Source organism: Chenopodium quinoa, unplaced genomic scaffold (genome assembly GCF_001683475.1).
Source record: "Chenopodium quinoa cultivar QQ74 unplaced genomic scaffold, ASM168347v1, whole genome shotgun sequence".
In the NCBI taxonomy this organism is placed as follows: Eukaryota; Viridiplantae; Streptophyta; class Magnoliopsida; order Caryophyllales; family Amaranthaceae; genus Chenopodium; species Chenopodium quinoa.
In genome coordinates, this window is record NW_018742564.1 from 114636 (window position 1) to 136942 (window position 22307).

A 22307-nucleotide genomic window follows, 5' to 3' on the forward strand; every position below is an offset into this window, starting at 1 on the left:
TCTAAGAATTTTGAATTTTTATTTATTGTAATATTTTCAGAGTGTTACAATAAGTGAAGCAGTACATGAAAGTCAATCAAATTATACATAGGATTGTTGCTGCCATGCTCAATGTTCTAAATGAACGATTATTCTCTTATCTATACTATATATTAAAAGACATTCTTTTTAAAGGAACGATGCCACGTGGCACTTTTCAAAGTATGCATGTGTGCCATGTCACAATGCCACGTCACCATCCAAAGTATATGCACCACGTAAGCTAGCCACTTCATTTAACAAAATATAATATGCTTTGAACAATATTCGAACCCATAACCTCTGATACATATACGTAATACATTTACCCTCTCAACCAACTTATATTAATATTTCAAATTTCACATAATATTATATATTCCTTTCATTTATCAAGTAAATTAGAGGTAATATAATTCTTTTTTTTTTCTTCACAAGACTAGAATATAAATACATACGGAGTATGATGTAAAAAAAAAAAAAAAGTGACACCTAAGGCAACGTCCGAACCACTACACACACTAACTATACAAATAGTCGAACATAATTATTATTATTAAATTAAAAGTACACAAACTAGTAACTCGGAGCATCGCCCGAAATACACACTAATTATCACAATTATTACTCGTATTATTTTTATTTGCATAAATTTAAGAAAAAGTACATTTGGTGTCCCTCCGTTCGTACGGAGCGGTGAGATCAGATCTTTTAACTTCGTGCTTCAAGCCCTGCAAAAGACCAAGAAATCAATCTCTTAATTGTCTTAAACATTTAACAAGAGTAAAAACTAAAAAAAATATACTACGTAATCAATTTTTTTTTTTTTTAAATAAAGGAAATATTGGTTTTATTAATCCCAACTTTGACCGATTTTCTTAGAATAATCCGAACTTTTGATTATTTTGGAATAATCTCAACTTATATAGGTATCTTCTTATTATAATCCGAACTTTATTTTTATTATACATAATAGTCCCAAAAATGATCAACCAAGAATTATTTTAGAAAAATACCTATAAAAGTTGGGATTATTCCACAATAATCAAAAGTTGAGATTATTTAAAAAAAATCGATCAAACTTGGGATTATTAAAACCAATTTTTCAAAAAATAAGTTATACTTCCAATAATGTTCTTCAAACATGTATGTTTTCACTCATAAAAACTACTTTTGTACGGAGTAACTCCTACAACCAACTATCAATAACCAACCTTGGTACGGTTGTGAAAAAGAATGTGAGAAGGAAAAAAATTAAAATTATAAATTTGTCAGAATATACAATATAAAATGTATAGTTGGGTTTTTTTTTTTACTTTCCCTTTAAATAGTTTTATTTCTTTGATGACGAATTAAAACTTGCTCCTTTACTATATATATTTGTATTATAGAAATAGTTATGATTGTGTAAAAAAAAAAAAAAATAAATAAATAAATAAATATATTTACCTAATTATTAAGGGTATTAGAGATATAGAACAACTCTTATATATATCGCCTATATCCCATACACGGAGGACTTTTTACATGCCACTAATATTATTAATGTCACAAGTTTATATTCCTCGCCCTATTTTTAATTTAATTTGTGTTTGGGTCCAATTTAGTCCAATTGGGCCTGGTCACTGAATGATCCAATTAAAAGCCCAAGGTTAAGGTTCAACTCTCCAAATGTGCTAAAGTCAAAAATCAACATCCTCAAAGCCATGTCAAGGTCAGTCAACGGCCCAATCAGCTTGGCCCAGCCCAACTGACTTCCGGGCCCAATCCGCCTCCTTCATTAGCCAAGGTATAAAAGCCAACAATTTGGTCAATTCTTGGTAAGACAAAAAAGCCTCAAGCAACTAAACTCTTGCACAGCTTTCTCTCTCTAATATACTGACTTAAGCATCGGAGGGGCCTTCCTCGGCGTCCCCCCCGAGGCTAGTTTACGTGTATTTGTTGTGCAGGAAACCCTCGGCTCCTGCGTCGTTCGGACCGAGACCAAGTTCCCTCAAGATAAAAGGATCTTCCGAGATTCGATTGTTTTCATCCGAAACAATTTGGCGCCGTCTGTGGGGAACGCTACTAAATTTCGCGTCAGTCATCAAACACTCCGGCAGTCGCCATGACTAAGAGTGGAAAGAGTTCCAAGAAGGCTAAGAAGGGAGGAGGCCGGATTACGGTGAGGGAACGCCAGCCGGTTTATCCCTCCCCGGAGCAAGCCTCTTCCGAATCGGAGGCCCCCATTTCTCCGGAAAGGGAAGCCTCAAGAGGTCCTAGCCTCCAGGAGGAGAACACCTCGCACCACACTCGGCAGCCGGGGCCATCCCCGAGACCGAGTGGCTCAGGAGCGAGGAACTCCCCGCCGCGCCATAGCGTGCAATCCAGGTCACATCCGCGGGAGACTCCTCCCTCCGGACCCTCCACCGAGGAAGTGGCCAGAGCAGTGGCCATCTGCATGGAGTTCCTTAAAGCTCAAGGGGCTCCAATCCAGATGCCTGATGATCACCAGCCGAGAAACCTGAAAAGGAGGATCGGTCAGGATGATGGTGGACAAGTTCCACCACATAGAGAGCTCGGCCAGAGGTGGCGAGGGGACACCCGAAACTCCAGTAAGGAGAGGAGGAGGAACCCTCAACCCTCTGACCACTCTGAAGCTCAGAATTCCATGGGGCCCTCCAAGGACCCGGAATTCGCCCGCCAAAGCGTTCACGAACGCTTGGGTTCGAGGGAGGTGAGTGTGCATAGCCGCCTCACCTTCCCAGAGGATACCGGACCCCACCCAACCTTGTCTCAGCCGGGGACGAAAACCACTTCCACCTCTGAGAGAGGAGGGAGCGAGGTCCCTGAGGCCGGGTACAAGGGGAAGGCGGTCATGGTTCCATCGAACTCGCCCTTCCAGAAGTGGATTCTGGAAGAGCATGTGCCAACGGTCAAAATCCCGGCACATATTACTTACGATGGTACCTCAGATCCTAAGGATCACATTGCCTCTTACGAGGGGCACATGTATCTGAACCCGAGGTCTGAGGCTACCTGGTGTAAATACTTTCCTACGACCCTCAAAGGTGTTGCCCAATCCTGGATCACCAAAGGGCTCAAGGAAGGCTCCATAACCGGTTGGAACGACCTCTCCAACAAGTTCAAGAGCAAATTCTCTACGGCCAACCGCCGAGAGAAGACCACTGCAGAGCTAATGAGTCTGCAGCAGGCGGAGGACGAGAGCCTCCGCGACTATCTGACTCACTTCAGCAACGAGTCATCCGGAATCACAAGCCTGGATCAAGGCCTGGCCGTGTTCGCGCTACGGAACGGCCTCCAAGCTGGAAAGTTCCTGGACTTCATGGTCATGCATCCCCCGCAGACCCTGGAGGAAGCCTTGGAAGCATCGGACAGGTTCATCCGAGCCGAGGAGTGGAACAGATCCAGGTCTCAGTCTCGTCCGAGAATTGACAAGCCGAAAGGGCAGCAGCCCGAAGTCTCGGCGCAGAGGAAAGGGAAGGCTAAGGCCTCAGAACCGTCCTCTGCTGCCGAGCCGAAGAAGGAAAGACACTTTCCCTACACGGGAAGGTACGATTCATACGCTCCACTCTCCCTTCCCCGTGCTAAGATTTTCAGCACGACGAAGGACGAGGGGAGATTCAAAAAACCTCGTCCGTTGCCTCCCTGGCATCAGACGAGGGGAAAGGACCAGTGGTGCGAGTTCCATGACTCACCCGGACATCGCACCGAGGACTGCGTCCAGCTGAAGGACCAGATTGAGGATCTGGTCCGCAAGGGGTACCTGAGCCAATACCTCGCGGACAGGCGCGAGGAGAAAAAAGCTGAAAAAGATTCTCGGCAGGACCTCAACTTCGCTCGGAAGAAGGATAAGGGACCTCAGGGCAAGGAGTCCCTCGACATCCTAGTTATTTCCGGGGGAATCTCGCGAGGCACAGCCAAACGCCAACTGAGGGGTCTAACCCATCAGATTCATCAGGCTGAGCTTCGGCAGTCCCAGTCACCGGCGCCGAACATCCTGTTCACAGCCGAAGACTGTGAGGGGGTGGTATACCCCCACGATGACCCACTAGTAATCATTCTGGGCATCGCCAACCGCAACGTCTGGCGGACCCTCGTCGACGGCGGTAGCGGGGCGAACATCCTCTTCCGAGGAGCGTTCGACCAGCTGAGGATGGGAGCCGAGCACCTGGCCCCCGCACCCTACCCGGTGTCTGGATTCAACGGCTCTTCCTCGTATCCTGACGGGAAGATTACACTTCCTGTCACCATCGGCGAAGGCCGAGCAGCTAGGAATATCATGGCCGAATTTTTGGTCGTAGATGCTCCATCTGCATACAACGTGATCATGGGGAGACCCCTCATTCACGGCATTCAAGGAGTCGTCTCCACGTATCATCAAATCATGATATACGTTTCAGACGAGGGACGCTCCGAGAAAATAAAGGGCAGTCAAGAAGAAGCCCGCCGATGCAATCACCTCAAGCCATCCACGTCTCGCCGAGGCGACCGTGGCGATGGGGAGGAAAAGCACCGGGACCGAAACGCCAAAAAGCCGAGAGGCTCAGACGTTTCGGCTAATGAAGCCCCAGACAACGAGAAATCTGATGGGGGCCAAAAGGCTGACTCCGCCTCAGAGCCGAACGACTCTGATGGCCAGCCGCGGTCAGGAAAGTCTGCTAATATTGATAGCAGGCCGGAATTCGAGGAATCCAACTCTAAGAGCATGGAGACGGATGACCTGACCGAGTCAATAGAACTGACCGTAGGAGATCCGAACAGATGTGTTAGCATCGGGTCGTCACTGGAGCCAAACACCCGTGCGGCACTCGTCCAACTCCTACGGGCCAGTGGAGACGTGTTCGCCTTCTCAGCCGCAGAAATGCCCGGGATTGATCCGGACTTCGTCTCCCATAGGCTTAATGTCGACCCCTCCAGTCGACCCGTTAAGCAGAAAAAGCGGAACTACTCCGCCGAAAAGAACCAGAACATCGCAGCTGAGGTCGATAAGCTCCTAGATGCTGGGTTCATTGAACCCTGTCAGTATCCGGAGTGGCTGGCCAATGTTGTAATGGTTCAGAAGGCAAATGGTAACTGGAGGATGTGCGTTGACTTCACGGACCTGAATAGGGCATGTCCCAAGGACTCCTATCCGCTGCCGAGGATCGACCAACTGGTCGACTCGACAAGCGGGCATGCTCTGCTCAGTTTCATGGACGCATTCTCGGGATACCATCAGATCTTCATGCACCCCGAGGACCGAGCTAAAACAGCGTTCATAACAAGTTCCGGGTTGTACAATTACAAAATGATGCCCTTCGGATTGAAAAATGCGGGGGCAACATATCAGAGGTTGGTTGATCAGGTTTTCGCCGAGCAAAAAGGCCGAAACATGGAGGTTTATGTTGACGACTCAATCGTCAAAAGCATAAAAGAAAAAGATCATGTCACGGACCTAGCCGAAACCTTCGCCACCCTCAGAAAATACAAAATGAAGCTGAATCCGAAGAAATGTGTCTTCGGCGTGAAGTCAGGCAAGTTCCTCGGCTTCATGGTCAGCAAGAGGGGGATTGATGCAAACCCCGCCAAAGTACAAGCTGCTTTAGACCTCCCCGAGCCGAAGACAAAAAGGGATATTCAGCGTCTAGCCGGGAGAATGGCTGCCTTGTCCAGGTTCATCTCACGAGCCTCAGACAAAGGGCTCCCTTTCTTCAAGGCGCTGAAGCTCCAAAATTCAAAAGGCATTGAATGGGGAGACGAACAAAAGTCAGCCTTTCAGCAGCTCCGTGAACACCTGGCTCAACTCCCAACACTGGCAAGGCCAGTCGTAGGAGACATCCTATACTTATACGTGGCGGTCAGTCCAGCCACGGTAAGCGCGGTGCTGCTAAGGGAAGAAGAAAAAGTTCAACAGCCGATCTATTTCGTCAGCCACACCCTGACGGATGCCGAGACGCGCTACCCATTGTTAGAAAAAGTGGCTTATGCAGTGGTGGTGGCTGCTCGGAAGTTGCGACCCTATTTTGATTCTCATCAAATAGCGGTTCTAACTGATCAGCCGTTAGAGAAAGTCCTCGGCAAGGTTGAAAAATCCGGTAGACTAGCAAAGTGGGCTTTCGAGCTCACCGAGTTCAGTATCGGTTATCAGCCGAGAACAGCCATCAAGGCGCAAGCCTTGGCAGACTTCTTGGCCGAGTGCTCCTATCAGGAGACTCTGGATGCAAGGAGGAAAATCTGGACCGTCTTCACGGATGGGTCCTCCACCGTGAACGGTTCGGGGGCAGGGGTCGTCATCACCTCTCCCGAAGGCAAAACCTTCGAGTATGCACTAAAATTTTCATTCAAAGCCTCTAACAACGAGGCCGAATATGAAGCAGCCATTGCTGGCTTAGACCTGTGCATATCGTTGGAAGCCGAGCATGTCTACCTCAAGACAGATTCTCAGCTGGTCGCCAATCAGATCCGGGGGGAGTATGAGGCTAAAGAGCCTTCAATGGCAGCTTACCTCACAAGGATCAAATCGACAATTGCGAAGCTGAGATCTTTCGAAGTAGAGCTGATCCCAAGGGGTCAAAATGCTCAAGCGGACGCACTCTCCAAACTTGCAAGCTCAACTCTGACTGAGTTAAGCCGTTCTGTCTATGTGGAGGTGCGCCGAGAAAAGAGTGTAGCCGAAGCAATATCAATCTGCTGCGCTGCACTCGAGCCGAGCTGGATGGATGACATCCTGGCTTATAAACTCAGGGACGAGCTCCCCGAGGATAGGAATTCGGCCTCCAAGATAAAGCGGATCAGTTCACGATTCCTCGTCTTCGGCGGCCAACTCCTCAGAAAATCCTTCTCCGCTCCATTATTGAAATGCGTGGGTCCAACGGATGCCGATTATATTCTCCGAGAGATTCACCTCGGCATCTGCGGAAACCACATAGGAGGGAGAACCTTAGCCCACAAAGCTCTCAGGGCAGGGTATTTTTGGCCTACAATGATCTCGGATGCAAAGAACATGGTCAGTAAATGCGAGAAATGCCAAAAATTTGCACCGGTAATCCATCGGCCATGCCTAGATCTCCAGCCAATTCTTAATCCTCTTCCATTTGCACAATGGGGGTTGGATATTCTGGGACCCTTTCCCGAGGCCCCATACAAAAGAAAGTGGCTGATAGTCGGAATCGACTATTTCAGCAAATGGATTGAAGCGGAAGCTGCTTCAAGCATATCTGAGCAAACTGTCAGACAGTTCATCTGGCAGAACATAATAACTCGGTTCGGCATCCCAAAAGTTTTTGTGTTCGACCACGGCAGACAGTTTGACAACCTGCCCTTGCGCCGATACACTGATCAATTCGGGATAAAATTGGCTTACTCCGCGGTTTGCCACCCTCAGAGTAATGGCCAAGCCGAAGCCGCAAATAAACAGATCCTTAACGCTCTCAGAAAAAGAGTAGAGGATCAAAAGTCCAAGTGGGTAGAGGAACTTCCGGGAACCCTCTGGTCACTCCGGACAACCGAGAAGGAGGCAACGGGGCATTCACCTTTTCAGCTGGTGTATGGATCCGAAGCAGTGCTTCCAGTGGAAGTGGGCTCAGAAAGCCTACGAGTGAATCTCTTCTCAGCCGAGGAAAATGAGCAGCTCATGAAAGAGTCCCTCGACTTCCTTGACGAGATTAGAGATCTAGCCCGAGAAAGGATGGCTGCACACAAGCTCAGAATGAGCAAGTCCTACAACCGAAGAGTCTATCAACGACCTCTCAGAGTTGGGGATTTAGTTTTGAGGAATGCTGCAGCTGTTCAAAAAAGTCGCATTCATGGCAAACTCTCAGCATCTTGGGAGGGACCTTATGAAATTTATCAAGAGCTTCAGCCCGGTACCTTCAGACTCAAACAAATGGATGGCACCGAGCTGAAAAACCATTGGAATGCCGATGTGCTCAAAAAATACTATGTGTAAATCCTTCGGATAGTACAATCTATGTAAGTACACTGATTTTGTTTACAAAAAGGCCATCGAGCCAGTATTCATTCAGATTGCGTGTATTCTTTAAGTCTTTATGCTTTCTACGGTTTTTCAAAAATTCAAGGTTTCATTCGGCGCTGTCCGGGGTATTGCATAATGATGCCTTGTACCTCGGCAAGCTGTAAAACCTGCCAAAAAAGGATACAAGCCCGAAGTATTGCATAGTGATGCCTTGTACTTCGGAGAAGCTGTTCCTTTGGGCAAAAAGGCCATAGACTTATCCGAAACATAGCCTAAAAAATAGGAACTGATAAAGCCCCGAAGTATTGCATAGTGATGCCTTGTACTTCGGATGAATCAGTTCCGGGTGGTAGTTGCAACTCTGAAGTATTGCATGATGATGCCTCGTACTTCAGATAAACTGCTGCCCCGGCATGGTGTTTCGGATAGTTGTTCCCTTGGATGAATTGAAGAAAGTGTCACAAGAGTACCATCTCTAGAGTGAAAACTCTCAGGTGGGAAATCAGTACTTTAAAAACAGATGTAGAAAATAAAGCAAAGTGTTCAAAGATCCTCGGCTTAGCCGAGAAAAATTATCAGCCATTCCAGAATTCAGAAGACCTCATCTTCAGATTTCTGGGGGGCAGAGGGAAATAGAGAAATGGCACAACTGATCTAATACCCTTCAGCTCAGCCGAAGTTTGATACTTATGTCAGTTTTTTCACAAGTTGAAAACATCCGAGTACAAACGGCAAAAAGAAGTCTCAGCAGAAATGATTCTCGCTAGCCGAAGTTCTGCACTTAGCAAATATTTGAAAGATCATTCAAAGAAAGCAGTAAAGTGCGAAGACTGGTAAAGCGAAGAAAAAAAAATATACACAAGAAAGCTGAGAAAGTGAACTTCTTTGAAATAAAAATGTTGAATTACAAAAATAGTCGGCAGCCGCCCACAAGCGGAAAGTAACAGCTGCCGAAATACGTACAGGCAAAATAAAAATATAATAAGCTGTTGTACGATAAGGCAAGCTGAAGCAAAAAAAAACAAAAGGCAAAAATTCAGAAAGCGGCAAGTCTAAAGTTGAGCGCATGATGAACCGCAAGATTCTGAAGACGACTGCCCGAGTTCCTATGCTTCAGCCTGAGGATCAGACTGATCAGCTTCATTGGGCCCAATGGTGGTCTCAGCTCCAGCAGCAGAAGAAGCAGGCTTTGCACTCTGCCGAGCCTCCCTTTCCCTCTGCTCAGCCTCCAACTCCATCCTCTCAGCTTCTTCCTCGGCTTCCTCAGCCTTAAGGATTTCAGCTTCGATTGGAGTGGCATACTTCATGTGAGGGTCTTCGGGATCTTGGACCCATTCAGCACATTTGGACCAGTCCAGCTTCGGCTCAGCATGAAGGCAGACCCTTCGGCACACTCTGAACCCGTTTCTAAAACCCATTTCATACTCTTCTTGGGTATAGATACGGACTTTGAGTAGAGCCTCAGCATCGGCCAACTTCTTCTTCGTCTCCTCCAAGTCTTCCTCGGATCTCTTCAGCTCATCGACGAGCTTGGAGGAGGAGCCTTTCAGCTCGGTAAACTCTTGCTGAACCTGGGAAGCCTCGGCCTGAACTTGGACCATTTCTTCCTTCTTGGCAGTGAGCTGATCCTCAGCCTCTTGTAGCTTAGCTCTTTGAGCTTCAGCAGCAGCAGCAGCCCTTGAGAGTTGGACATCCCTAGCTTGGAGCATCTCTTCAGCAGCCATTCTGCTGGCTTCAAGAGATTCTAGCTGATGCTGCACCTCAGCCTGTGCAGCAGCTCCTTGGATTCGGCTCTCGATAGCAGCCTTGAACTTGGAGATGTCCACCCCCAGGTGCTCTTGGAGGAATTTTTCCCCTTCCATCAGTGGGGGAAAAACCTCCATCTCCATAGCATCACAGAAGGTTTTCAGAGCTTCGGCAGCTTTTTTACCGTACTCCTCAACCTCCTGCTGCTTCTCTTCAGCTGCTGCTTGCTTCAGCTTAGCAAGCTTAACTTCCTCTTCAGCCACCTTCCTTTCGTGCACAGCAGCGTCAACCCTATCTTGTAGGGTATCAATCAGCTCTACAGTGAGAGTCTGATTGTGCACGAACTGAAAACAGGGGCACAAGTTAAAAAAGTAAAAAATAATAGCTGAAAGGTTGAGTTCAGAAAGAAATCAAGGCAAGGAGAATTACCTGCATCATCAGCAGTTGGTTGGACCTGGCAGGGTCAGGAACTGATCTGCTGGATTCGCCCATCCCAGCAGTGGCCTTCAGCGACCAAATCCTTGCCCTATCTACTTCGGACAGGCCAGCAAAATCGCCGAAGTAGGCTGCAGCACCTTCTCGGTTCTGACCCCATATGAGGTCCCAGATGTGGTCTGGGACTGGAATTCGGGGGGCCGAGAAACCCATTTCTCCAGACTGCAGCGTCTGGAAGGAAGGGAAGGATGACGATGGAGCCTCTTTAGCTTTGGGTGGCTCAACGTCCTCCTCCTTCTCAGAAGAGTCAATTATTGTGACCTCTTCTTCTTCAGGTGTGAGGACGAAGGCCCCAACCTCTCTGGCAATGTCCGCCGTGAAACCCTCAGCACTGGGCATCACGGCGTCTCCATCCTTGTCCTCGGCGGCACTCTCTCGAGCTTCTTCCAGAACCTCTCCCTTAGGTTTGGGAGTTCTCTGATCCACCTCCATCTCGGGGGGTGGCGGAGAGGCCCTTGGGGGTGATTGAGGCGGTGGCCGGGGAACCCTCGGCGATCCATTGCCTTCCCCGGGTTCCCTTATTTCAACGCCGAGGGTCATCGGCCTCCGCTGAAAGTCATGCGGGCCGATGATGGCCATTCTTCGGCGCCTCTTCTGAAGCGGCTGCTCGTCCATACCCGAGTCTGAAGACTCTTCTTGTACTTGGTCTTCGGGACGAACAGGGGCTTTCCCTTCTCTGTGTCTGTTACTCTCTTCAGACTGTAACAGACAGGGGGGAAGAAGAGTGTGAGTAAAAAAAAAAAAAAAGAAAGAAGAAGAAAGACAAAGTTAAGTCTAAAGGCTCACCGAGGTCTTCAGCAAAGCCTCGTCTTCTTCAGCTGCCCTAGCCGCAGCTTCTTCAGCAACTCTGGAGGACCCTTCTCCACCTTCACAAGCTTCAATAACCCGTGCAACCTCTTCGGCTGTACGGGCAGCTTCAGCTTCTTCTTCCAGCAGCTGAAACAAGGGATCCCTCTTCTTCCACCAAGGCTTCTGCCTCTGATACAGAGCAACAGCCTCAATTTGGAAGTGGGAAGAGTCTAGGTGAACCTCTCGGCGCCTTGGTTCAGTGATAGGGGGAGCCCGATCAGTTACGACTCGTTCTCGGTTGACGCCAAGGCGAGCGTAATCAATGCCGACGTTGGTCTCGTCCCGTTCTGAAAAAGAAAAGGGGAGAAGTCAATTCAGTTAGTTCGGCACATCACAAGAAAGCAAAATGAAAGAAGAAAAGAGATAATTAAAAGGCCTCGGCCCCAGCCGAAGAAGATTACCATCCCTAAACTTTCGGCTGAGGCCGACAGCTGCCAGCATATTCTCTTGGAAAACATAGTGCGTATCGGGGAGCCAAGTCTCCGGGATATGCTGCATTCGGCCGCTGCCTCCCCGGTTCGGCAGCTTGCCGAAGATGTTCTGCTGATTAAGGTTCGGGTCTGGCCCGCTATCTTCGGGAGGACCTAAACTTCCCATATCAGGATCCGGCTCGGCAAGATACCGGGGAGCGCTGAAAACGTAAGGGTGGCTCGGCTCCGTGGGTGCCCTAACCCAAATCCATTGACCTCTCCAGTCCTTGTCTGAAGAGTCGTTCGGCCACATGGTTAGGAACGGGGGCCGAGACTCAATCCGATACCACCCAGAGCCATGGCATCCGTGCCCACTTTGAATGTTTGGCACTAGCCGATGGAGCCTTCTGAAGCAATGCAGGTTCGGCACGTACCTGAAGAATTTGCAGACCCATAAGTACGTCATTACCCTTCGGATGCTGGTGGGGGTCAGCTGGCACAGGGAAATGTTGTAATGGATCAGCAAGTCTCGGACGAAAACGTCCAAAGGGAACCTCAGCCCATACTGAAGCTGTCTCGTGTACACCCCCACATACCCCGGGGGTGGACGATGGATTCTATCGGATGCTGAGGGCATTCGGCACCAATATCCATCAGCTTCAAAAATGCCGTAGTGCAACTCAATTTGCTCGGCAAATCGATATTGATCGGCGTTCTCTACCCACCATGAGTAGGGGCGGTTCTTTATCATGGCCGAAGCGACTTCGGCATTCTCCCACTCTGAAAACCCAGGGAGGATATCCCAAAGGACAGCGGGAATTTCATCGTCCCGTCCAGAAGCACTCGGCTCATCCGTTCTCTGAGGAGGAGCCGAAGAAATGGGAGTCGCCCTAACCCCTTCAGCAGGGTCAGACTCTGTCCTTCGTCCATTCCAGGTCCCAATCCTGTCCCTGGGATCGGGGATTAGCCTTGCTCTTCTTGGAGCACGGGCTCCACCTCTAACTCCCCTCACCATTGACGAATTTCGAAGGAAAAAGTCGAAAAAGGGGAAAGAGTGCAAAGTCGAAGAAAGATGAAATAAAATCAAAGGAATTTACCTTGATCTGAAGCAAAAGCCGCCGATTTACGAATTGGTAGTGACAAGTCTCAGCTTCTAAGCTTAATGCTCGGGGAATTTGCGAAGTTTTGATGCGGGCTCTTGAGCGTTCTTGAGAATTCTGGGTTTGTGTTGATGAGTGAGTGGGGAGAGAAGACGCGCCTCTATTTATATCTCCAGAAATGGGAATTCAAGGAGTCTGCGTTTCAATTTCTCTCAAGCACCCCACTAAGTAACCGTTAAACACACGACCTTGCAGTTAAATCGCCCACTACCCATCCAACTTCCGCAATTATCCACATTAACTGTTGTTATCTCATTAATCATGGGTTAATTACGGTTTAAATTCACATTTTTGGATTAACAAATCATTCACTTCCCTCCTTTTCTGATTAAATCAAACCCGACCCGTCATCCTTCCAAATCGGGTCTGGGGGGCAAGTTGTTTGGGTCCAATTTAGTCCAATTGGGCCTGGTCACTGAATGATCCAATTAAAAGCCCAAGGTTAAGGTTCAACTCTCCAAATGTGCTAAAGTCAAAAATCAACATCCTCAAAGCCATGTCAAGGTCAGTCAACGGCCCAATCAGCTTGGCCCAGCCCAACTGACTTCCGGGCCCAATCCGCCTCCTTCATTAGCCAAGGTATAAAAGCCAACAATTTGGTCAATTCTTGGTAAGACAAAAAAGCCTCAAGCAACTAAACTCTTGCACAGCTTTCTCTCTCTAATATACTGACTTAAGCATCGGAGGGGCCTTCCTCGGCGTCCCCCCGAGGCTAGTTTACGTGTATTTGTTGTGCAGGAAACCCTCGGCTCCTGCGTCGTTCGGACCGAGACCAAGTTCCCTCAAGATAAAAGGATCTTCCGAGATTCGATTGTTTTCATCCGAAACAATTTGTATTTCCCTTTTATTTCATTCAATCAAAAAAAAAATATTAAGATTATTATAACGGACTCTTTAAAAAGAAATTTAGCACGGTCAGCTCTCAAAATTTCAATAAAACTAAAAACGTTGTTGTTGAGTACTCAATAAAAGCCACCTAGTTCGATATGATGAACGGAAGACTTACGGGGTGTAGTCGATGCTAATTCTACCAGCGTTAATGTCGGCGATGGCGGAGAAGGCTTCTTGAGAGAGGTCAAAGCCATTAGCTGAGCAACCAGGACAAAGATCCACAACTTTGACAGTAACACTACCACCACGACAATTTGCTCCGGTGCATGTAACACGGTACATATGACCGCAGGCTTGCTTATTTTGGAAAATGTCTGAACTTACGGCTGCTATCATTGTCCCTTGGTCTTCATTACCATAACATGATGATGCTGTTCAACAAAACATAACAATGAAAGGGAGATACTAGTATACTAGTCATACTACATAACATGTTAATGGAATAGAATTGGATTGAAGTACACTGACTGTTTAAACTTAATTGAACTTCCACTGAAAATTTTATAGCACATAGTCGTTTGAAATATGATTACCACAATGTTTTAATGATTATGCAGTTCATAATTGACTTATTTTTTTATCAAATAATAAAGCATGTTTCTTTATTTTTGGTATAAATAGTATGATTAAATTTTTTTTATTTATCCAATTTTTAGTCTCATTTATGTAATTTTTATTTTATAATTTCTCAAAAAAATAATTTTTTTTTATGTTGGATTAAAAATATCAAAAATTATATTTACATTGTAGATATTAAAAGACTAATTATTGTGTTCATATTATATATAAAAAATGAATCGATCATATTGTTTTATCATTAAAATACTATGGTAATCATTACGGAGTATTAAAATTTAAAAATTAAAATTAATATTTTAAAATTATGTATAGAATTAAAATTATATATAGAAACGAATCCATAAAGTTCCAATCAACTACGGTGACTATATATTTTTTTTTTTAACTATATACTTATGGGCCGTTTGGTTGGGGGTATTCAACAAAGGGAATGAGAATCAACGGGAATCATTCCCTTTGTTGTTGTTTGTTAGGCCACTTTTCCATTCCCCTTTACCCCCTTCATTCCCCAAATCCCTCTAAGTTCATTCCCCACCCCCTTTAGCCTTTTCCATTCCCTTTCCTTAGCCAGCATTACACCACCATGCCTACACCAGCCACCACCCTTCTACCCTACCCCCACCGCACAACCGCCACCCAGCCACCTCACCACTTTTCCCCCGGCCATCGCCGTCCCTTCTCTGCCACTCGCCGACCTCCGGTAAGCTCGCACCTCCTCACTGCCCTTGTTTGCACCTCCCTCACCCCTTGCTGGAGGTTGTCGCACCTCCTCCATCACCCAGCAACACCGGATCAAAACCTCATCATCATCATCATCTAAAATCAACTGAACACGATCACCCTAACCTAATGCAACATCAAAATCAAGCAAAAACAAGAAAAATCAAAATCAATCATTCCGAAAAGAACCCTAAAAAAACGAATTGAAATCAAATCAAAAGAGGAGAAGAGAGGAGAAACTGACCTTCGAAGGCGAAGGTAATTGATGACGAAAAGAGCCAGAGAAGAATCGCCATGGTTTACAAGCAAGGAGGATAAGAAGGATGAGGAGAAAAAGCATAATGAAGATGAAGATGACAATGGAGGTAAGATGAATTTAGGGGGAACGATATTTCAAGGACTAAGAAAATCGATTGAAGAGCGACATTCATCTGTGGTGGTGTTGATGGTGGTGCTGTGGCGGTGTTGGTGGTGGTGCTGTGGTGGGGTGATTCCCTTTATATTTTTAAAACAAACAACACACTACATGGAATGGATTTTCATTCCATTCTCTTTCATTCTCTTTGTTCATTCCATTCCGATTCCCCCGTGCGAACCAAACGGCCCCTTAGTGTAACTCATTACGGAGTATTAAAATACTATTTTTTTAACGAATCCATAAAATTAATGTTTATTAATGTAAAATATTTGAACATTATCAAAAGGCAATAGTTTACGGGAAAAAAAAAAGAAGGAAGAGGGCATATAGTATCACCCACTAGTAGGCTACTACTATGAAGAAAATGAAAAACACTTAGGAATTAAGAATTTAATTTTATTATAAACTAAGTTGATTATAAAAGAGACAAGAAATTAAATTAATTACGTGAACCAATGAGATCGAGGGTTTGTACAAGCTGTTGCATAAACTCAAGTGACGAAGGATATAATAAATAATAAACTCACGTTTATAGACAGTGTAATATGTAGCAGTTCCAGCAATACAATACGCAACGGAGGCAAATGATGCAAAAATTGCCATTAACATCATAGCACGCGTAAGAGAAGCCATTTTAAATTGTTTTATGGAAATAAACGTTTATTTTTTTTGGTAATAATCTTTCAGAAAATTTTCAAATGTTTTTGGAAGAAAAATTTAGATAAACGAAATTGTATATTTATAGTGAAATGGTAATAGAGTTAGGCAAGGTTAGTCTATGAAGGCCCCTCAAATTTTCTATCATTGGCTATATTCCGCAATGAAAATTCAAGTGATTATAGTTCTTAGCTTTGAAAATTAAATGTCATTTTTCTAGATTTATGCGTACCACACAATCTGCATAAATCAAAGAAAATTTTAAATTTAATTGAAGTCTTACTGATGCCAAACATTACCTAGTAATTTCAAGAGATTGAACTTTAACTTTTTTTCTTCCTAAATTTCCATAGCATCTTCTAGATGAAGGCCCCTCAAATTTTCTATCATTGACTATATTCCGCATTGAAAATTCAAGTGGTTATAATTCTTAACTTTGAAAATTAAATGTCATTTTTCTAGATTTATGCGTACCACACAATTTGCATAAACCAAAGAAAATTTTAAATTTAATTGAAGTCTTACTGATGCCAAACATTATCTAGTAATTTCAAGAGATTGAACTTTTAACTTTTTTTCTTCCTAAATTTCCATAGCATTTCTAGATTTATAACATGGGCACGTTACATTTACACTCATCTGAATAGGTCTCCTTCAAATGAGAAACTAGAAAGATAAATAAATAATAAAGTTCTGGTTATGTTGAATCTTGATGTACAATAACTACTGAACTACTGTCAAGTCAAGAATATGTCACCATTATTTACTACATAATGGTAAGAGTTAAAGCCATCCACATTTAAGTTGTCACATAAAAATTTGGATTATCAAGCAATCAAATGCTAACATATACTTTAAGTATCTCAAATCCGGCCTATTTATATGGTGAGGCTACAATGTGTCTAGTGACGAATTAAATGATAACAGGGCACTCGAAAATCCTAGTTTACTCCTAGCCCAAAGGATAAAATTTAGCTCATTTGGAGAGTCTAAGACAATGTATATGGCTAATTGAAAACCCGTTTGGTGTTATCCCAATCCCCAATTAATAAATCATTCAAGTTCCATAATTTACAAACATGACTCCCTAAGAAGGCTAGAGCAGTAGTCACATTCAATATACGTAGTATATCTCTATCTTTTTATATCCCTGAAAATGTTTATTTATAGTGTAATGTCAATTATATTCCTAAAAATGTTTGTTTACATATATACCTCTATTTATGCATGTGATTCACACGTGTGGCTTTATTTCCGTTTTTTTACCAATGTAGCATTTCTTTTTTGAATGGAATAGGGAGGGGTGATTTCATTAAATAATAATAGTCATTCTGCACTTACAATCATCCCTTAAGAGATCTAAATTCTCAATACCACTACTAGAAATAGGTCAATTTCCGATGGACTGCTTCCGACGGACGGAAAAATCCGTCGGAAAAATTAAACATTCCGACGGAATAAAAATCCATCGGAATTTTTAATTTTCCGACGGAACACTAAATTTTCGACGGAATTTAAATCCGTCGGAAATTTCCGACGGAATTTTCCGTCGAAATCTAATTTTAAAAAAATAAATAATAATAACAACAAACCCTAAGTCTAAACCAGCCAAAACCCTCCCCCTCCTTCTCATTTACGCCCCCTCTCATTTACACCCCCTTTCTTTCCCCTATCTCCTCTCCTCTCCTCTTTCTCCTTCCCCTTTCTCTTTTTCTCCCCTCTTCTCTTTCCCTTCTTTTTCTCCTCTTTCTGGATCTTTCTCCTCTTCTCTTTCTCACCTCAAGCAGCCATCTACCCACCACCAGCAACTCCCTTAACCCCAGCAACGACGCCCCCTCAACATACCACCAATAACACATCGTCAACGGCAAAGCTTCACCGGACGAGATCAAGAACCAAGCAACCGCAACAACCACCACCGACCGTCACCGGAGTTTTTTTTTTCTGATTTTGATTTTATATTTCAATATTTGTATTATTCGTTTTTTCGTTTTTTTTTTTCGGATTTTGATTTTTGTATTATTTAATTTGTGTATTAGATCTGTTTTTTTTATTTGTATATTCAATTTTTCTGTATTTTTATATTTGATTTGTTCAATTTTTCTCTCATCCGCTCATTTTTTTTATGAATTTTTTTCGTTTTAGATCTGTTGTTTTGTTTTGGTGATTTTCGGTATTTTTGGTTTGATTTTTATTTTTGGTGGTTGTTGAAGTGTGGTCGTGGTTGAATTGTGGGTGGTGATTTTTATGTAATGGGTGGTGGATAGAGTAGAATTGGCGATTTTGGTTGGTTTCGGTGTGGGTTGGGGTGGTTTCGGTTTGGTGTGGGTTGGGGTGGCTTCGGTTTGGTGTGGGGGGTTTGGGGTGGCTTTAGATGGTGGTAGGGGCAGTTTTGGGTGGCTGCCGTTGGGGTGGTGGTGGGTGGTGTGGGCTGGTGGTACGGGTTAGGGGGGCTGGTGGTGGAGGGTGGGGGCATTTTTTTTTATTGAATTTTTCGACGGAATTTCCGTCGGAATTTTCCGGCGGATTTGTATTTTGTCGGAAATTTCCGACGAATTTTCCGGTGGCCGGAACTCCTCTTCCGACGAAAAAAGTCCGTCGGAAAACATTGTTCCGACGGAAAAGGCCGTTTTTCCTACAAAAGTGTTTCCGACAATCGGTTCCGACGGATTTCAGGGTGTTTCCGACGGAATTTTTCCGTCGAAAATGGCCTGTTTTCTAGTAGTGTACAAGAATTATTAAACACCCCTAAACTAATGACATCGCTTCTAAACTGCCCTGGATAATTTTAGATGTCTTTGCATCGTTTTTGACAAAACTCCATTGATGTATAGTTGCAAAAGTGATAAAACTTGATTGGTCATCAAGATTTGCAAATTTGCAAGACGAATATTCTAAATCTGCACCCTTATACCAACAGACCCGCAATTCCACAAATGTGTGAGACAAATATTCCAAATTTGTATCCTTTCACACACTAAAAACAAACAAACAAACAATATTAAACCCTATATGGAGGGAATGACTATAATCACCATACTATTGGTGATCTTTATTGGCTAAAAACATTAAATTAAAGAACAATTTTTCTATGGTGGCTAGGTTAGAAGAGAGAGAACAGAGAGGACAAAAGAGAGAGATCAGAGAGGATTTTAGGTTTTTTTTTTCCTTGACCACTTGTAAGACCTTTTTACCAACATAACTTTTGGCTTTATTTTTTTTTTTTTTTTGGGCCTGCCTTTAAAAGTTTGAGATAATTCTTATAAATAGTGTTTGGACAATTATACTCGTTAAAATGCTATCTACTTATTTGTCCTCCTTTATGTTAGTTGACTCTTCCATTGAACTCTTAAAAATATAATGTGGACATTTATACCCCTAATAATTTTAATTTACATATTCTCCCTCATTAAAACAACTAAAATTGTGACATAAAACCAATCTGAAAGATATTCTCAGACAGGGCTAGCTATGGGCGCACATCGTGCGTGTTAGCCACCCTAATATATACCAAAGGTACAACTGTACAGGTGCTAATTACATAGGGTTAGTTAATATATACTACTTCATACTCTGTAAGTCCGTAATAGTAGAAGAATTTTTTTTTTTTTTTTTGACAAAAGCAAAAGGAACGAACAAAATTACGATAGGAAAGAAAAATTTGTACGATATTGTCTGGCAATATCGTTTGCTTTGGCACTTTTAGAATAGAGCATCTTTGGAAGCCCGCCCCTGCTTCCCTTATCTCCTTTAGAATCCAAGTTATCGAGACCTCCGTACTTGTCTTATTTTGAAGGTTGTTCACCAATGAGCTAGAATCAGAAAGGATAAGAATCCCATGTCCGCCCTTAGTTTGGGCCCACCTTATAGCTTTCAGGCAAGCCCATGCCTCGCATTGAATAGCTGACGCTGCTACTCCCTGTTCTCCTCCCTCCTCCAGCACATGGCCATGCGTATTAAGTTTAACCGCCCACCCTATCCCTACTCTCGTTGTTGTCTTATCCCAGGAGCCATCAACTTCCACAATAAAGTCATCAAAACCAACCTTCTCCTTCCCTAACTGGACATGATAAAAACCCGGTGGGATTGCTGGGTCCTCCCTACTCATATCCTCACCCCCACCAGCCGTGTTAGCTTGGTTTAAGAAAGTCTTGTGACTCTGCAAAGCAAAGTTAACGAACTCCCTTACTCGTCCTGAAGTCCCCGCCACACCATTGAAACATTTCTCGTTTCTAGTTTTCCATAGGCCCCAAAGTGTTGCTATGAATAAGACATAACGGGTGCCATGCTTTCCATCCTCACTATAAAATAGCAGGATAAAGTGTTGGATCCATTTTCGCAAAGATATAGGTCCAAGAGAGTCTGGGCAAATATTCAAGGAGCCAGTCTCCCAAGCTTCCTTTGCCTGAATACAAAACCTAAAAAGGTGTTGGAAATCCTCATCTCCAACTCCGCAATGATCACACACGGTATCAACAGGAACCCCCCTCCTTGCCAGGTTGGCTTTGACCGCTATACCATCATGGAAGACCCTCCACATAAAATATTTCCACTTTGGCTGGATCTCCATTTTCCATAGTATTTTGATAAAGTTTTGGTCCTTGGCCAAGAAACTCGTGCTTTCTAACCCCGAATCCTTTGATAAATAGTAGTAACCTGTTTAACTGTATACCTCCCTGACGGGTGGTATTTCCAATAGGGGAAGTCATCCTCACTTGTATAAGGAAGTTCCATCGATAGAATAGCCTTAGCCCAGTCCCACTCAAAACATTCTCTAACCTTTCCTACGTTCCAAGTATTTGACTCACTATCAATGAAATCACTTACTATCAATAGTAGAAGAAATTATAGCTTCCTAAAATAACAATACACAATATATATACTTGTATATACGAGTACAATATTATTATGTACTTTGTATATATGTACTGTAGTAAATTTGTCTGAAGCATGAAGCCTCAATAATACGTACATGTCCACGAAAAATTTAAATACTATGAATTTAAATTGAGGCTATCACGCACTTGCATTATTTGAAGCTAAGCTTTGCATACTTTTATTTCTCAACCTTATATTATATAAATACAAAGCACATGAAAATTAATCAAGCATAAAACGAGTTACGACGGCCGAACCTTATAATTAACTCACTCTTTTTTTTTTGGTTGAAATATAACAATTATTTTATTATATAAAGGTAGAAAATAGAAATGAGAAATTTGCCGTGTGTAGTCCATTACTTCACTTATTTATTATATATAAACACGCTTATTATATATGCTGTCGTATATTATTATGCAATAATCTCAATTAGGCCCTTTATTATACTGCTTGACGTTCTCCAAGCTTCAATACGTACGTGCCTCAATTCAAACCCTATCAAAGATATGATCAAAACAGCATTGTATTAGTAAAAATGTTCAAACACTATTTCATGCAAAAACTAAAAAAAAGATACTAATTATACTATTCAATCAAAATTGATTCTTTATTATTAATTAATTACTTTCAACCAACCAATTGAAGAATTTAAAATTTGATTTTCTTTTAATTATCCTGTGAAAAAAAAAAATGCCGAAATAGAAGTTTATATACTCACAACTAACATTGCATTGGTTAGATATAACATAAAAAAATAGTACTCCGATCCGTATGTGACATTTCGGAAACCTCTTTTATATTCTATGGATTGTGAGAGGAACGTAGTGCTATACTGCTGTGTGCGTGGTGCGAATACTATATATAAGAATTGTCTATATATATAGAGAGAGATGACTTAATTACCGGGTATAGTCAATGTTAATTACGCCAGCATCAGGATTAGCGATGACAGAGAAGGCTTCCCTAGATAGATCAAAGCGACGGGGTGGACAACCAGGGCAAAGGTCTACAACTCTTACAATAACGCTACCACCACGACAATTGGCACCGGTGCAAGTAACTCGATACCTAAGTCCCACAGGCAGCCCGGTTGTTAAAGAGACCTGGATTTACTGCGGCTATCATTGTCCCTTGTTCTTGGCACCCATAGCATGCCGATGCTGTTCACATAATAGAAGTACATGCGGCGTTACATATAATACAAATACAACTCTATATATGTGCATGGTACGGTATCATTATTATATATTCTCAATAAATTTGCACCATCTAATAAAAACTACTTGTAAAAAAAAAATTATTGCAAATTTATTTGATGAAGAAGATATGCTTACGTGTGTAAACTGTGTAATATGTGGCGGTTCCAGCAACACCAAATGCAACTGAAGCAAAACATGCAAGAATTGCCACAAAGAACATAGCGTGAGTAAGAGTAGCTATAGCCGTTTTTTTATTAGTTGATTATTCTAGGATTATAGAAAATGTGAAATGATAATCTTTTAACAAATTATGAACTTTATTTGAAG

General features: G+C 43.3%; 1 protein-coding gene and 1 pseudogene across 1 annotated transcript; both read right to left on the minus strand.

Moving 5' to 3' along the window:
* Nucleotides 1-552: 552 nt before the first annotated feature.
* On the minus strand, nt 553-15965 carry LOC110720613 (EG45-like domain containing protein). The gene is made up of 3 exons (XM_021899654.1): nt 15771-15965; nt 13642-13897; nt 553-749 (listed from the first exon to the last, which is right to left on the minus strand). Exons 1-3 carry the CDS (start codon nt 15874-15876, stop codon nt 743-745), a joined length of 369 nt encoding a protein of 122 aa, XP_021755346.1. The 5' UTR covers nt 15877-15965; the 3' UTR covers nt 553-742.
* A 5715-nt stretch (nt 15966-21680) lies between these two features.
* Nucleotides 21681-22233, minus strand: LOC110720586 (annotated as a pseudogene).
* Between the last annotated feature and the right edge of the window lie 74 nt (nt 22234-22307).

Bases quoted from the DNA above. Each gene is read 5' to 3' on its own strand.
- LOC110720613 (XM_021899654.1), bottom strand. From the start codon at position 15,876: ATGGCTTCTCTTACGCGTGCTATGATGTTAATGGCAATTTTTGCATCA. The intron at 13,898-15,770 runs GTGAGTTTATTA...TTTGTTGAACAG, and splicing joins ATATTACACTGTCTATAAAC to CATCATCATGTTATGGTAAT.